The sequence below is a fragment of the Poeciliopsis prolifica genome, unplaced genomic scaffold (assembly GCF_027474105.1).
Source record: "Poeciliopsis prolifica strain line A6 unplaced genomic scaffold, Auburn_PproV2 SCAFFOLD048, whole genome shotgun sequence".
Lineage (NCBI taxonomy): Eukaryota > Metazoa > Chordata > Actinopteri > Cyprinodontiformes > Poeciliidae > Poeciliopsis > Poeciliopsis prolifica.
The window spans coordinates 2,441,657-2,455,885 of NW_026562423.1; the positions used below are offsets into that span (position 1 = coordinate 2,441,657).

General features: G+C 44.1%; 3 protein-coding genes across 7 annotated transcripts; 2 read left to right on the forward strand and 1 right to left on the reverse strand.

Moving 5' to 3' along the window:
- The first annotated feature begins 118 nt into the window (after positions 1-118).
- Positions 119-2,154, forward strand: LOC129377503 (histone H3.3A). The gene is made up of 4 exons (XM_055057498.1): positions 119-245; positions 981-1,118; positions 1,219-1,372; positions 1,470-2,154. The coding sequence occupies exons 2-4, from the start codon at positions 991-993 to the stop codon at positions 1,596-1,598; spliced, it is 411 nt and encodes a 136-aa protein (XP_054913473.1). The 5' UTR covers positions 119-245; positions 981-990; the 3' UTR covers positions 1,599-2,154.
- Positions 2,122-7,082, reverse strand: si:ch211-250n8.1 (uncharacterized). 3 transcript variants are annotated; one of them, XM_055057497.1, is made up of 16 exons: positions 6,871-7,082; positions 6,565-6,672; positions 6,400-6,475; positions 5,304-5,460; positions 5,180-5,225; positions 5,019-5,077; positions 4,889-4,924; positions 4,175-4,227; positions 3,970-4,102; positions 3,625-3,842; positions 3,505-3,550; positions 3,367-3,432; positions 3,224-3,283; positions 3,067-3,152; positions 2,889-2,983; positions 2,122-2,281 (listed from the first exon to the last, which is right to left on the reverse strand). In XM_055057497.1, the coding sequence occupies exons 1-16, from the start codon at positions 6,905-6,907 to the stop codon at positions 2,247-2,249; spliced, it is 1,311 nt and encodes a 436-aa protein (XP_054913472.1). In that variant the 5' UTR covers positions 6,908-7,082; the 3' UTR covers positions 2,122-2,246. The 3 variants fall into 3 exon arrangements, with proteins under 3 accessions (XP_054913472.1, XP_054913471.1, XP_054913470.1); XM_055057496.1 differs by having other exon boundaries at positions 3,067-3,149; positions 5,180-5,460; XM_055057495.1 differs by having other exon boundaries at positions 5,180-5,460.
- A 903-nt stretch (positions 7,083-7,985) lies between these two features.
- Positions 7,986-14,209, forward strand: zgc:194990 (uncharacterized protein LOC568410 homolog). Of its 3 annotated transcripts, none has more exons than XM_055057443.1 (10): positions 7,986-8,182; positions 9,356-9,449; positions 10,405-10,503; positions 10,604-10,711; positions 10,785-10,943; positions 11,106-11,246; positions 11,495-11,546; positions 11,622-11,648; positions 13,003-13,029; positions 13,111-14,209. In XM_055057443.1, the coding sequence occupies exons 2-10, from the start codon at positions 9,387-9,389 to the stop codon at positions 13,668-13,670; spliced, it is 1,236 nt and encodes a 411-aa protein (XP_054913418.1). In that variant the 5' UTR covers positions 7,986-8,182; positions 9,356-9,386; the 3' UTR covers positions 13,671-14,209. The 3 variants fall into 3 exon arrangements, with proteins under 3 accessions (XP_054913418.1, XP_054913417.1, XP_054913416.1); XM_055057442.1 differs by having other exon boundaries at positions 7,987-8,182; positions 9,353-9,449; XM_055057441.1 differs by lacking the exon at positions 7,986-8,182 and having other exon boundaries at positions 9,315-9,449.
- The last annotated feature ends 20 nt before the right edge of the window (positions 14,210-14,229 follow it).

Here is a 14,229-nt window from a genome sequence, read left to right on the forward strand (position 1 = left end):
CAAACCTATTTGAATCACGAATTGTCGTACATTTTTATATTAAACTTGCTTGCTGTAATCTGATTGGCTGCGCCATATCCCGTTTGGAGTACAAGCCAATCGTGCTCAGTCTGCGAAAAACATGACGTCACGTTGAAGTATTAATACACGGCTTCGTTCACTCTCGTCTATAGTCGTTTCAGCGCCGTATAACAGCGGAGATACGTCTGACGCAACAACTTCTTCGTATACCGTCAACTTAAAAGGTAATACAACCGTTTAATCGTGCCTTCTAAGATTGGCGTAAATTATCTGCGTTTGCTTTGACTTTTCCGAGGGTCTCTGATCGTCTACAGTTGTTGGCCCAACATGTCTACCCGTTAGTGGACGCTAAAAATAGAACAATGGAGGCTCTCAGGGTGACGTTTTTCGGTACTTATCTACAAGCAGTGGTTCAAAACTAAACGGAGTAAACGAACCAGCTTCCAGTGCCGCCACTTTAATTTGCCGGGACACCGGTCTAAAATGCTAATACTTCAGTTAATGGCGCTTGCGTTGAGTCGGGAGTGTTTGGTTTGTTGTTTTGTTTTTTTCAGGACGAAACTGGAAATGGCGAGGTCGAGGCAGATCCGCGCTGCTCGGGGCGCCATTTATTTTGATCCGTTCAGTTTTTTAGTTAACCAACAGACATTAGGTGTGTTATATATAACGTCGGAGTAACTGGTTTTAAACTGCCGTATGGTTCTTTATTTACACTCAGAAAAGGAAGCGGGATAACCGATGTTTGTAAACGTGTATTTATGAACGTCTGCTGCTGTTGTAGCCCGGCGCCTCCCATGGCCGCAACGTTGGGGGAGGGGAGCGGCGTTAGCTAGGCTAGGTTTAGCATTGTGTTTACAAACGCGAAAGCTTTCCTTTCCGTCAACCCCCCTCCGACTGTCGAGTCTGGGTTTAAAACATATCGGCTTTTTAAATTAATGCGCTTCTATTGCAAATTTCAGGTAATACAATATGGCTCGTACCAAGCAGACCGCCCGTAAGTCCACTGGAGGTAAAGCGCCAAGGAAGCAGCTCGCTACCAAGGCTGCCAGGAAGAGCGCGCCCTCTACAGGAGGCGTGAAGAAACCACATCGCTACAGGTACGTCATATGTTTACGTTAGTATAACCTACTTAACCGGTTGTTGCAACAAGTTGAAGGAATTTTGAAACCACTTTTTTTTTTTAAATAATTTTTGCAGGCCCGGCACTGTGGCTTTGAGGGAGATCCGTCGCTACCAGAAGTCCACGGAGCTGCTTATCCGTAAGCTGCCCTTCCAGCGCCTGGTGAGGGAGATCGCCCAGGACTTCAAGACTGATCTTCGTTTCCAGAGTGCAGCCATTGGCGCTCTCCAGGTGAAAAACTTGAAGCGAAGCTAATGTGAAATGATGTAAATGGTACAATTGTTTATCTTTTTTTTTTTTCTCCCCCTCCTCTCATCCTTTCCAATAGGAGGCAAGCGAGGCATACCTGGTGGGTCTCTTTGAGGATACCAACCTGTGCGCCATCCACGCCAAGCGTGTCACCATCATGCCCAAGGACATCCAGCTGGCTCGCAGGATAAGGGGAGAACGGGCCTAAGGGGCCGCTCGCCTGTTTCGTTTGAACAAATTGTCCTATTTATCATACTTATCCATTTTGTGGACATTTTTATTTCTTTTTTTTTTAAATATATATATATATAAGTTCTTCTTGAATTTTTTTGTATTTTTAGTGATGCAGCATACCAACCATTCCACAAGCCCAAGTTGCACCATGGACATGATTTTACCGTTTTTGGGTAGTCAGGCTAAATGTAATGACGTTGGGGAGGTCTCCTTTTATTGACGGAGCAGTCTAAAATCTTTTGACGAGAATCAAATGCTTCACACCCTAACGGGAGCAGCGTTTCTTTACCTAGTTGCTATTGATCAGAAAATGCCAGCATGCCATCCTGGGTGCGCCTCGCCACAGCGTCAGAGCGTCAGCTGTCCCAGTTGATCCTCTGTACGGTGTGAGGGAGCACTGCAGATCCCGTGATTTAATTTTTTTTCTGGGCCGCTTTTTATCTCAAACACAAAATCTTGGCAGCTACATTTAATACTATTTATGAGATGTTGTCACATGTCTTTCTATTAAAGGTCTTTATGAATACAAAGTTGTGTCTTGTGGTGATATACAGACAATAACACAGTTTTAACATGTTTTTTTTTTGTTTGTTTTTTTTTACATGGGTGAGTTGATCGGTGGCTATACAAACCATTCTGTATGCTTGAACCCAGCAGCTGTAAAAACACAGAAAGGAAAATGTTTTGACGTCAAGGTGCTTCTAAAATTGGAACAAATTGCAAAGCCTGCTAATGCGATATGGAATACTGTTGGGATTTACCTAAATGCTGCATCAACATGGCATATGGGTAAACCTGATTTGTAATGGAAGCCTGGGTCAATACTGGTCTTAAGCTCATAGGGCTGATTAACATCTTACCAATAGTCTAAAAAGCAGGAGAGTCTAAACTAGTCTGTGGGCAGTTTTGTAAACTTTGGCCTGATTAAACACCTGTCAAGCAGGTTATAAGTGATGTAGACTTTTTTTTTCTTACAATGGCAAATGTTTAGACCACAAGGTATTTGGGTTTTTAGAATCAAGCTTTCATTACATGTATCCAGAGAATTTTCTTGGTAAACTTTGCACCACCTAAAAAATGTAAAAAAGCGACCCAAATCCTGTTTAAAACTCAAATCTACTTGTGTGAGCCAGTTTTCAATAATTTGGAAACAAAATGCCTTTCAGCACAGGCAAAATCCATTTTAAATTTGGAGTTTAAAATCAAACACCCCTTCAATAAAAAACTCAAATTTGCCTCATTTCAGTTAGGCAGCAGGCCTCACCAATGCGGCAGACTATATCCTCGCACTCCTTCATGCTGCCGGCTTTGAACACAACGCAACAAAACCCAGAGGACTGAGGGGTTTCTGGAGAATCTCTGTGAAAGAAAAGGGGAAAAAATGCGTTATAGAAACAACCTCAACTTAAAGTGAAGGTTGTTTTGGGCGTGTCGGTACTTACGCCACGCAGAAGGCGAATATCGTGTATCCGGGTTGAGCAAACCTCCCTACGCAAGAAACCTCTGGGTAGTGATGCTCAAACAGCTTCTGAGGAGACATGGATACAATAAATGTACGATAGAGGAGAATTTAACGTTATTGCGCTATTTTCTTCTTACCATTGTACTATTTCGGTCCGTACACGTCAAATGTGTTTCCTTTAGGTCTAAGAGCACCTCCTAAGAGATACGTCACACTCAGCCCATGATAGTCCAACAGCATATTTTACAATGTGTCTGCAGGCATTTGAGTCACTTCTCACCTTGCTTGGCTGGTTTTTATGCAACACCTGAGGAATTGCATGCTGCAAGACTTCCTTTCCTCCAAACTAAAGGGGGAAAACCAGAAGTTGCATCAGTTTTAGCAAACGTGAGCAGCATTTTCGAGCAGAAAAGATTACCATTCCGATGTTTGCTTTCCCCAAGTACTTCACAATGTAGACGATTCTGTCGAGAAATTGGCAAGTTAAGTGAGTTGAGGTCAAATCTATGAGCTCTGGATAGGCCGTGTGAACACCTGCCTTCCCTCTTTGAGGCACTGGGAGGCGCCGGGAGGCTTTTGACTGACGTTGGCTTGCTTTTGTTGGGGAGAGAGGCCGAGCTGCGCGTTGGGGTTCTCCATCCTCAGGGCCTTCAAGATTTTGACGAGGGGACGATATATCGTTCCGTCCTGGGCCCTGCATCGCAGAATACGGATGGACAGAGGGCAGCCCTTGAGACTGGACAGAAGAACGCCTGCCTGGAAGCAAGAAGAAATGGCAGAACGCATCAGACCGCAAAATAAAAGGTCGAGGTTCGCCTTGATACAGATGACACTTTTCTATCCGCAGCTAATGAAGACAAAAGAAAGGCAGTGATTTCCTCACTTGTCCGTTTTTGCAGTTTCTCAGGGAAGACCCATTGATCTCATCGATGATGTCACCAGAGGAGACAAACATGTCAACATGAGCCTGGCTGCCAGGCACCAAGTCCAGGACGAAGACACGCCCGCTTAGATACCTGGAGGGGGAGGGAACATGGAGGTGACGTTGCACAAATTGTTGTTTCTTTGTACGGGGTTTAGATACAAACCTTAAAACCATCCCAACTTCCCGACAGGGCACGACTTCATAGGTGTCACACACCTAGAAACAAACAATCTGTCACATTCTTCTGTCTGTCACTATGTCAGTTTTCCCAAAATGCATTCCTGACTTTGGATTCTGTAAACTTTTTGCGGAATTTTCCACATTGTAACCTCAAGTTCAGTGAATTTAGCGTGATTCTATGTGATGGACCATCAAATAATAGTGCGTTATTGCATATTTATTGTTTAATAACAGTAACTAGTGCCAAAAAACATAATAATAAAACTAGCAATTTTTTTTAAGTTTTGGCAGTATTTTTTACGTAATAATTGTATAAAATTTCCACAACAGAAGGTCACTTAAAGTACCAGCAACATTTTTTTAACTCAACTTTTCTTGTTATTTAAGTTAGAAAATGTGTTCATCTTTTGCAAAAATGAAATATTGGTTATTTAAGAAGAATAACCAATATTTTTTGCAGTAGATGTTCGAACTGACATGCGACATTTGCATCTTTAAGTGAATCTTATTAAGCTGGACTGAGGGCAAAAATGACTTGGTTGTAAAAGTCGCAGACCCCTGGTCTAAAAACACGACATATAGATTAAATACATGTGATTTTGCAGTTCTAACAAGACAAAATACAGAAAAATAAACTGGAAATAAAAAGACAGTGCTAGTTTCCAGACTTTATTCAATATTGTTGCGGTGCTCTTACCGGTAGCAGCCAGCTCTCATCTAGAAAACTACAGTTCTGTTTGAAGAGAAGTGAAAATAAATAAATAAATAAATAAGTACTGGAAAAAGTGAGAGTGTCACCACATTACATGTTGTAGTTTTTCACTGACCTCCATGTCCAGCTTGAACTCCATGTGAGAGAGCACCAGCAGCAGCGACATGAACGGCTCTGGGGGACACAAAAAACAAAAAAACTAAACAAAAGCAGAGTTCAAACTGAAATGGTTGTCCTGAGCTTTGACTAGGCCACTCCATTTACTAAACGTCTCACCGACAAAATCCTCATTCCTGAGGATCGATAACGTGGGACTGTACCACTGTAAACGGAGGATGAACAGACGTATAAGTGAGGAGTAACGGATCAGCGAAAGCAAAGCGTTGGCAGCGTGTCTGACCTCCAGAACTCTAGGCGTGTGCAGCAGGTGGGTGAAGAACTGCGACAGAGCCTTGCGGCCGAGGGCCAGCCGCAGCAGGTAGCGGCCCCGGCCTTGGGCTGAGATGAGCTTCCTGCAAACTCTGGTCTGCTCGACAGCCAGAGAAAGAGCAGAGAGCCTGAACAAGGAAGGGGTAAATAAAGGATGTTAAGAAAAAATATTGGTGATACCAAGTCAGTATCGGATCGGTGCGAGCACGGAAAGATCGATGCTGCAGTTTCAGATTCCATCTTGAAGTTCCGTTTTAATTTTGCGATGCAACTCGATGCCCCGAAAAAGATTTGATTTGTTTATTTAGCTCCCAAGTTATAATTTTTTCACTTATTTTGTTTCATTCTGAGAAAAAATGCACAGAAATCATGTTATTAAAATACTTTGAAGATCCCTAAGGATTTTTGATTTGAACAAAATAACTGAAAGGAAGGGGGAAATACATAAAATCAGGTCATAAGAAGGTCAGAAGTTTGATGGTAGTAAAACGTCTTGGTATCAGTACTGGTTTTGGCAATACTTGGTATCGGTTTGATATGAAAATATTGCACATTTCTACTGTCAAAAGGTTCTTGTCTGTAGCTTTTTGCTTACATTCCTATCCTCCATTTGCACATTTTCCATGAGGACTTTGTGTGTCTGTGTGTGTGTGGGTGTGTATGTGTGTGTTTAATAACATTTGTTTCGTTTTTTTAAGAAGCCATTGTCTGTAAAACTGAATAATTTTTCAAGCCGGTGTCTGTGGTTTTTCACTTCCAAATCCAACTGTTCTTGTGCAAAATTGGTTATTTTGTAATAACTGAGCAGGAGTAATTTAATACCAACTAAACACCTTCTTAAATTAAAAACATGCGCAGATGTCCTATATCTCAAGAATCCCCGACTATCATTTATTGAATACATTTTATGTCCCTTATGGTTGTATCGTATCTACTAATATGTAACACTTTGGATGGAGTGGCTTGTGAGCAAATAAGCAATTTCCTGCTGGGAATCGATAAACGTGTATTCCACATCAAACTCAGCAGAAACACAACAACAACAAACTGCAGGCAGCTCCTTCTACCTGCCACAGGTGTCTTGATGAGGAAGTTGCTCGAAGCACTGCCAGTAATCTCTCTGGACCAGACTCAGGACCGGCTCTGAAGAGAAACGTTCAAAGGCATTTAGAGGTCAAACACCCTTACAGGAAACGGTGGGAGGAGGATTGAACGTGGAGCAGGATGCTCACGCTGCAGCCCCTTCCTGAGGACCAGCTCCAGCAGCTCGCAGCAGGAGGGGAGGTGAGGACTGGAGTCCGTCACTGCGCCTCCGTCTGACTGCATGTTCAGGAGACACACTGACACACACACACACACATTGGAGATTGAAACGCACGGACAACGTCACATTCAGTGGGTTGATGTGGCTGTAGCAGGGTCAGCTGTCTGCTTATTATAATGGCAGGGAGAACAGGTTCTTGTTTACAACCCGAAACAGCTGAGATGAAGCTGAGACGTTGATGGAGGAACGTCACACCAGTCACGAGGACGCTTACCTTTGAGGGAGGCGAGCAGAGGATCTCTGGGTGCCATGTTGGGATAGAGGGAGCAGCAGCAGCAGCAGGTGTTCCGGTGTTTATCAGGGCGGCTGCTTATCGTTCAGCCGCAGGGAGACGCACAGCGTTCGCACTTCCGCGTGGCAAATAATACAGGAGAATATCCTGCCCTTCCCACGGCACCTGTCCGACAGCCGCTCCGCGATGACACGTAAATGGCAGTAACCCGCAGCCTGCAGCTGGGGGCGCTGTTGCCGCAAGAGAGAAAATTAAAACAGCCGTTTTATTTTTGATAAACTTCGTTCCGGTTTGGTTACGTTTTTGTTTTTTTAATCATCGTTCATACATAATTTAATAAAATGTATGTGGTTTTGATTGTTTTGAAGGTGAGGTCCTGTTACGTCATTATGAGGTGTAAGTAAACTGTCACGTGACCTTGCCAAGCCTCACACACTGGTGCCCCCTACTGGCTCGCTTTTCTTAAGCAGCAGCTGGCTGGTTTGCTTATGCATTGAGCCAGCTCTGGCTAGTTTGAAAGAGAGAAGGAAGCAACATATAAATAAATAAATTCAAAGAATGTCAGTAAACTTTAAGCACTGCAAACAAGAAAACCTTTATGTTGTACATTTTAAATAAATGCTGGTTCCAAAATGTGTTTATCCATAGCTTTTTCATGTGGCCCCTTGTAGACTAAACATTTGACTGATAACATTACATTTCATGCTATCAATCAAATCAATGTGGTTTTTAATCCATTCAGAGGAAACGTGCTCTTGATCCCAGACCGAAGTGGTTATTTTTCTTCCGAACTGACAGCAAGATGAAGCACGCATTAAGACAACAACGCATTGGCGGTAGAAGCAGCCAGAGAATGTCCTTAAGTGATTAAGTGATCCAGACAGAGCTTGGATTTAAACCCAATAGAAAATCTCTGGAGGGACTTAAACCTGTGCTGCCTCGCCAAACGTTTCATTTACTTACTTAAGAAAATAAGAGGACTCTCCCATCAGTGTCTGTATCAAAAATAGACGACACTTGGGTCCGTTTGGTGTGTTTGGGGCTAAAAGCGGCGTTTTCCGGGCTTGCGGCTCCCTCTGGCGGCGCCTCGGTGGAACTGCCGCCCACCGGAGGTGGTGTCACATGAGGGCGCGCGCTCCGCTTGTCTGGCCGCGCGGCTGAAGCGGATGAGCAGATGAGAGAGCGGCTCCGGCGAAGGATGGCGGAGCTCTGATTTAATCACTTCTGGGGGAAAACAAGTGAGCAGGCGAGCGGCGCAGAACTGCCCGAGGACAACCATTCCTCTCAGAGAAAGGTGAGGATGTGTGCGCGCCTTTTTCTTTAATTACACGTCAAGATAAAACGAGAAAAGCGGTGTTGTTCCGAGGAAAATGGCAGAATTTCGCATTTTTACCCTCCTATTTGACGCCGTGTTCGCTAAAGAAGGGCTTATTTATTTATTTTACCGTTATGTAAACATTCCCGCACATTTTTTAAAAATTTTTTATGTGTTTTGCCGTCTGTTTAGAGGTGGAGTTGTAGACAGAGGTTCACTCCTGAAATAGAAAGTCACTACATGTGTTTGTACTGCGGTGCCACCGGCGGTAATCCCGGATTTCCTTTAATCTTCCAGCTCGTGCACGCTCAGCTCAGACAATGAGTGATGATGTCGTGGCAGCTGCTGCACCCTCTCATATATGTATTTCTTTTTTTTATGTTGAGGAGTTATTACTGATTTTTTTTTTTTTTTTAAAAGCATAAATATACTTTTATTTGTTTCTGAGTTGCACATTTTCTCAAGCATCTTTTTTTTAGTCTCCAGGGTTAAAAAAATGTCCACAGCAGCATCTTTTTTTTTTTTTTTTGGCCCAGCTTCCTTCTCTACATCATAGAAAGAACTGCAAATCCTCTCAGTGCCACAAACTGCCATGCAGGGGCGGACTGACTGCTGAATCAACAGCAAGCTGGTCCAAACCCCCCACAACACCACCACCACCTCTCCTTCCCCATTTATATAGCTATATATAAAACACTTTCTACTGCTGCCTCACAACTCCAGGGATATAAAGTTGCAGTTTTCAAGCTCTGGATCAGGCTCCATCGACCCATGCGTGTCAGGAAAATCCGTGACTGTGCGTTATTTTTTGGTGGGGGGTCTGTTTCTGGGGTGTTGTGGAGTGGGCGGCCGGCCCTCCTCTCCTCCCCCCTCCTCCTCTGACGATGACAGCTCAGGGCGCCTGATGATAACGAGCCCTCCGGGCTCTGAGCGCAGAGCCGCGCTCAAAGTTCTGCAGTGCTCCTCTGTCTTTTGCCATCGCAAGTAAATCTGCGTTTTGTGCTCTCTCATCACTTTTTTTTTTTTTTTTTTGCGAGCGGAGCTGTTGGGGCGAGCTGCAGTCGTCGAGCCCCCACCCCGATCCTCCTCCTCTGCTCAAGCTCTTGACAGAATGAGTGCCAGTGTACTAAAGCTGTTTTATTATCGCAGCAGAGGGCATCGGCCTCGCTCTCCGGCCGCCAGCATGATGAAAGGCTGCCTGCAGTTCCTTATCGAGCCGGCCAAGAAGCTCAAGATCAGACTCAAGGTATTGGCACCAAACCGAGAGCCCATTAACACATATATACGTATTATATGTGTGTATGTGTGTGTTATTGACAGGTGATGTGAGCTTCACATATTTCATTCACAGTCAAAAGTTTGCTGGAAGGATAACTTCAGCATACCAGTTACTTTAAGCGGTGCAGCTAGGCTGCTAGAAAAGTCACAATAATTGATTTGGATTCAATAAATATTTTCAGTTTTATTCTTTTTTCTTTCTTTCTTTCTTTTTAATGTTAGTAATAGATGGAGTAGTGCTACTCTTTTTCAGTCATACTTTGGCACATTTCTTACTGAAGTAAAGGTAAGAAGTAGCAGTACAATAAGTAATTAGTGTTTGGTAGTAAGGCGATGAACTGATGAAAACTTCAGTCGTTTAATATTTAAAAGTCGCATCTTGAGACGGACCAGAATATAGAAACAGTTTTAAATTTTGTTGTTTTTAAAGATCCAAATGAAAATAATTCCTACAAGAAGAATAATTAATTGTAAATAAAGCAGCTAAAAAACAATATAATCAAGTTAAAAAAAAAAACAAAATAACATCCAAATTAGTTTCTTTGAACGTAAAGGCTATGAAACGTTAATGAAAGTGTCTGACGAGGTTTTTGGTTAAATTATTCAGTGACATTATTCGCACTGCGGAGAGAATCCAGAAATTTTACTCGAGTGAGAGTAGCGACACTTCATCACAAAGTTACCGAAATTTAAAAAGTGCTGCTTAGTAAAAATACTCATTAAAGTAAACATAACTGAGAAAGTTAGTTACTTTCGAACTCTAAGAGGAAAAAAGTGGTTAAAACATCCTGTTTTTTTATATTTATTTTTTTAATACATAATTAACATGATGAATTAAAAGCTTTGTCAGGATTTTAAAATGCGTCAAATGACACAATAAATGCCCACAGAACCCTGGTCACAATCTGGTGTTTCCCCTGCAGGAGTCTCGTAAGAGAGTGAAGCAGGAGAAGAAGGAGCCGCTGGTGGAGAGCCAGCTGTTCATCATGGAGCTGGGCCGGGAGCTGAACAGAATCTGTCAGGTGAGACACAACAACAAAACCGTCACTTTTTTAAGATGCTGGTAATCGCCAACTGTGGCTTTTAAACAGGGCGGCTCAGTCTCGTGTCATCCTTTCCCAGAGATCCAACATCCTGAGCCACATCTGGACCGGCGAGGACATCTGGCCTGCCGGCGTTTGCAGAGACTTCATCGTGGACTGGGCTGCCATTTTGGAAAAGAGAGTGCAGGTGCCGACGAGGCGCCAAACTGGAAAACAAAAGTCTCCTGCTCTTTCTCAAAACGTTTCCATCTCTCATTTAGCACAAGATCATGCCGTCCGAGTTCCAGTACGAGAAGCCGGAGAAGCGGGACTGGAAGGGCCACCTGCTGTGCATGCTGGAGTCGGAGGGCGAGTACGACATGGGCCCCTACAGGAGAGTCATCTTGGACTGGACCCGAGAGATTAAAAGCAGGGCCCAGGTGAATGCACACAAAGCTAACCAATATGTGATTAAAGTCTGACCCAGTTCCCTGCTCATGTCTGATGAGGATGATTAGTCTGGATAATCCCAATGTCATATCTAGTTTGGAGCTGTCAGCGGTCTCACTGCAGCGTTTGTTTCTTTGTTTGTTTGTGTCCAGCCTCCTGTCTGGCCAGGCGAGCCGGTCCTCATGATGCTGGACGATCTGGAGCTCCAGTGGAAGAAGGGCCGCCTCCCCAACCTGCTGCCGGCCGTGGAGCTCATCATGCTGGCCGTGCTGAACGCCGACAGTCCAGTAAAGGTCTGAACGGGTGTCGGGACCCTGCTAACGTTTACTGCTGCTAATAGAGACGAGCTCATAGCCAAATAGAGTAAAAACACAGCAGATCCGTTTTCGGGTCAGCAGCAATTGGCTCATATGTGGATGAAACGCTGCATGCGAGCTGCTGTATGATGTCCAGTCATGCTAATCCTGTTACCTGGCTGTCCAGGTCACCTTGGCCCGCTTTAGCTTTGTGTTTGTGTGTGTGTGTGTCTGTGTGTGTGTAGGAGGATGTGACCAAGCAGTGGCTGGTGAAGAAGCAGAGGAGCCAGAGGATTGGTGAGTGGAACAGAGATGAACCCCCACATATCAAAATTCAAGTTTTTTCTCATGCATGATTCTTAATTCTTTCAGATGCCGTCCGCTACATCCCACACGGCGGTAAGTTCACATATTCAGGTATTGTGGGAGCAAGTCCCAGTTTATCAAACAGCACAGAACACTGTCTGCAGTCAATGCTACTTGAAAAAGGCGATAACATTCTTCTGTATGGAGTCTATAAAAACTAATAAATAGGGCTATGTAGGGGTACTTCTAATTCTTTTTTTCCAGTTGCATGATGATCCTGCACAATGGAGTCTCAACTTCCACATGCAGCAACATAATATAAGAGGCAGAAGGGAGGGGATGTTTAGAAAAGACAGAAAGGAAAGAAATCCTCCATTTGTGTCTCGGTTGGTCCTCATTTGTCAACACTAAAAGTTTAAAAAGTCCAGAAAATAGATAGGAAAAGATACCTAAGGTACAGATAATCATTGGTCTCCTCCTTCATATTTTTGTGTGGTAATAATTCATCCATCTACTGTATTATTAATCATAAGGCATTACTTCATGGTTTGTTCCATCAGAGGGAAGTTAAGCAGGTGTTAGGAGTGCTGCAGCAAAATAATGTCAGACAGCTGCAGCACCAAAGCTCTGGCTGAAAGGTTACACTTATAACTGTTGGGAATTATACATCATTAAGTGATTCTCAGCCCTGGATGAACGTACACAGCCAGTAAATCCATGTGAAGCCAAGAGTTTGCAGTTCAGGCAAACGGAAAAACAAAATCCACCTGGGAAAAAAGTTGATCCATCTGTTGGCTGTTGCTGTTTTATTAAGCTATATTATATATTTATGCATGACTGATTTGTTTAAAGTGCTGCTTGTGGCTGGATAAGGTGTTCCTGACCTGTTGTCAAGGTGTTTCATTAGGTTAAGTTGTAATGGACCAAGTGGGAGCAATAATGGTTTAAATCCTGAATGTCTTCATTAAGGCACAATGCTTCACATTCTATATTTTGCTAGGTTATTAGGGCAATATGTTGCTATTTTACCTCGGTGACGCATTGCTTAATTAGTGCGTGGTATTGCTTTTTTACCCAATGCATTCATTGTTTTGTTTATTTGGGTAAGGCATTGCTAATCAAACAAGACACTATTGTCGTCCGTTTTCTGTGTTTGGATCAGAACTGGATAACCTGCAGGTCCTCGCCTTTTATTTTTTAAATTTGTGGTCCAGTATAGAATGAAAATTATGAGTTAAAAGTCTGAAAATGCAAGAAACAGAAATGGCACTGAAGCAAGGAGGTTCATGAACCAATTCAAATTAGTTGGTTTGAGAAGGTTAAACATGAATATCACATGGATAGAAATTGTTGTGGACTCTAATATTTACTGTTGGGGTTTTTTTAATCTGTGATTTAAGAATACAAAATCAGCTTTCGCAAATCTTTATATTTTTCTTCTTTACAGTCTGGAATTGGATTTGCGATGCATCAGGTATGAAAGTCATCTCATTGTTCATCACAGGCGCAGCTTCAATCTGTCATGTAATGGTTTCTGTTGGCTTTGTGTCTCCAGAGGATGTGATCCTGGACTCAGACTCTGCCAACCCCAACCTGCTCATCTCCACTGACGAGAAACGGCTGAGGTGCGGCCTGGAGCGCCGCGTCGTCCCGCCCTGCACGGGGCGCTTCGATGGCTGGTGGTGCGCCGTGGGCAAGGAGGCCTACTCCTCCGGACGCCACTACTGGGAGGTGGAGGTGGGCGAGAGGGACTGGCGTCTGGGCGTGGCCAAAGCCTCCGCCGTGAGGCAGGGCTTCCGCTCCCTGAACACGGACACGGGATACCTGACCATCCGGCTGGAGAGGGGCACGGATCTGAAAGCCCTGACCGTGCCCGCCACCCTCTTACCCCAAAATGCGACACCCAGAAAAGTCGGGGTGTATCTGGACTACGAGCTGGGCCAGCTGTCCTTCTACGATGTGGAGAAGCGATCGCACCTGTACACCTACAATGAGAACTTCACAGAGGAACTGTACCCCCTGTTCGGGACGGTGGAGGTGGTCAAAGACCTGGTGGTCCGGCCCGCGGGCGTGCGGCAGCCGTGCCTCTGCCCCGGGCCGTGCTTGTGGACCTGAGCCGCTCGTCGGTCTCTTCAAACCTGATTCTCCACAGCCCACCGAGTCTCGCGGTGAGGTGCCTGGTGAGATCAGGATCCAGAACTGCCACCCATCCACATTACACTTTGTGTTTCTCTGCCTTCATGGAGACTTAGTGAATTGGACTCTTTGTATTTTACTGCTAAATGTTTTAAGCATCAGGTAAAAACAGCCATTTTGTGGTAATTTTTCACTCTGAGCTTTTTGTGAAACATCTAGAACATAAAAAACCCCATTAGACTTTCATACTACGCATTTTTATCGGCCATTTTTCATGACTTGAAGTTTAAAGTGGGAGCATAAAGGCTCCTGGTGCAGTCACGCTGTCCCTGTGTCTTAGCAAGTGCTCCTCTGCAGATAATCAGACTGGACTGACGCATGTGAGCTCTTAATCTGCCTGATTCTTCTTCTAAAGCTTCCCGCAAACACTTCCAGGCATGAGCTTGTTTATGCATCTGTGCTGTTGTTGTTGTGCTAAATATGATGATGGTGAACATGAATAAATCAGAAATGCCCCATTTTGTCTGTGATCTCACAC

Excerpts from the sequence above, each read along its gene's own strand:
- LOC129377503 (XM_055057498.1), top strand. The coding sequence starts at position 991 with ATGGCTCGTACCAAGCAGACCGCCCGTAAGTCCACTGGAGGTAAAGCG. Across the intron at positions 1,119-1,218 it reads AAGAAACCACATCGCTACAG|GCCCGGCACTGTGGCTTTGA; the intron begins GTACGTCATATG and ends TAATTTTTGCAG. Across the intron at positions 1,373-1,469 it reads CAGCCATTGGCGCTCTCCAG|GAGGCAAGCGAGGCATACCT; the intron begins GTGAAAAACTTG and ends CCTTTCCAATAG.
- si:ch211-250n8.1 (XM_055057495.1), bottom strand. The coding sequence starts at position 6,907 with ATGGCACCCAGAGATCCTCTGCTCGCCTCCCTCAAAG. Across the intron at positions 3,433-3,504 it reads GGAAAGCAAACATCGGAATG|TTTGGAGGAAAGGAAGTCTT; the intron begins GTAATCTTTTCT and ends TTCCCCCTTTAG. Across the intron at positions 3,153-3,223 it reads CGGACCGAAATAGTACAATG|AAGCTGTTTGAGCATCACTA; the intron begins GTAAGAAGAAAA and ends ATGTCTCCTCAG.
- zgc:194990 (XM_055057441.1), top strand. The coding sequence starts at position 9,315 with ATGAGTGCCAGTGTACTAAAGCTGTTTTATTATCGCAGCAGAGGGCAT. Across the intron at positions 11,247-11,494 it reads ACGCCGACAGTCCAGTAAAG|GAGGATGTGACCAAGCAGTG; the intron begins GTCTGAACGGGT and ends GTGTGTGTGTAG. Across the intron at positions 11,547-11,621 it reads GCAGAGGAGCCAGAGGATTG|ATGCCGTCCGCTACATCCCA; the intron begins GTGAGTGGAACA and ends TAATTCTTTCAG.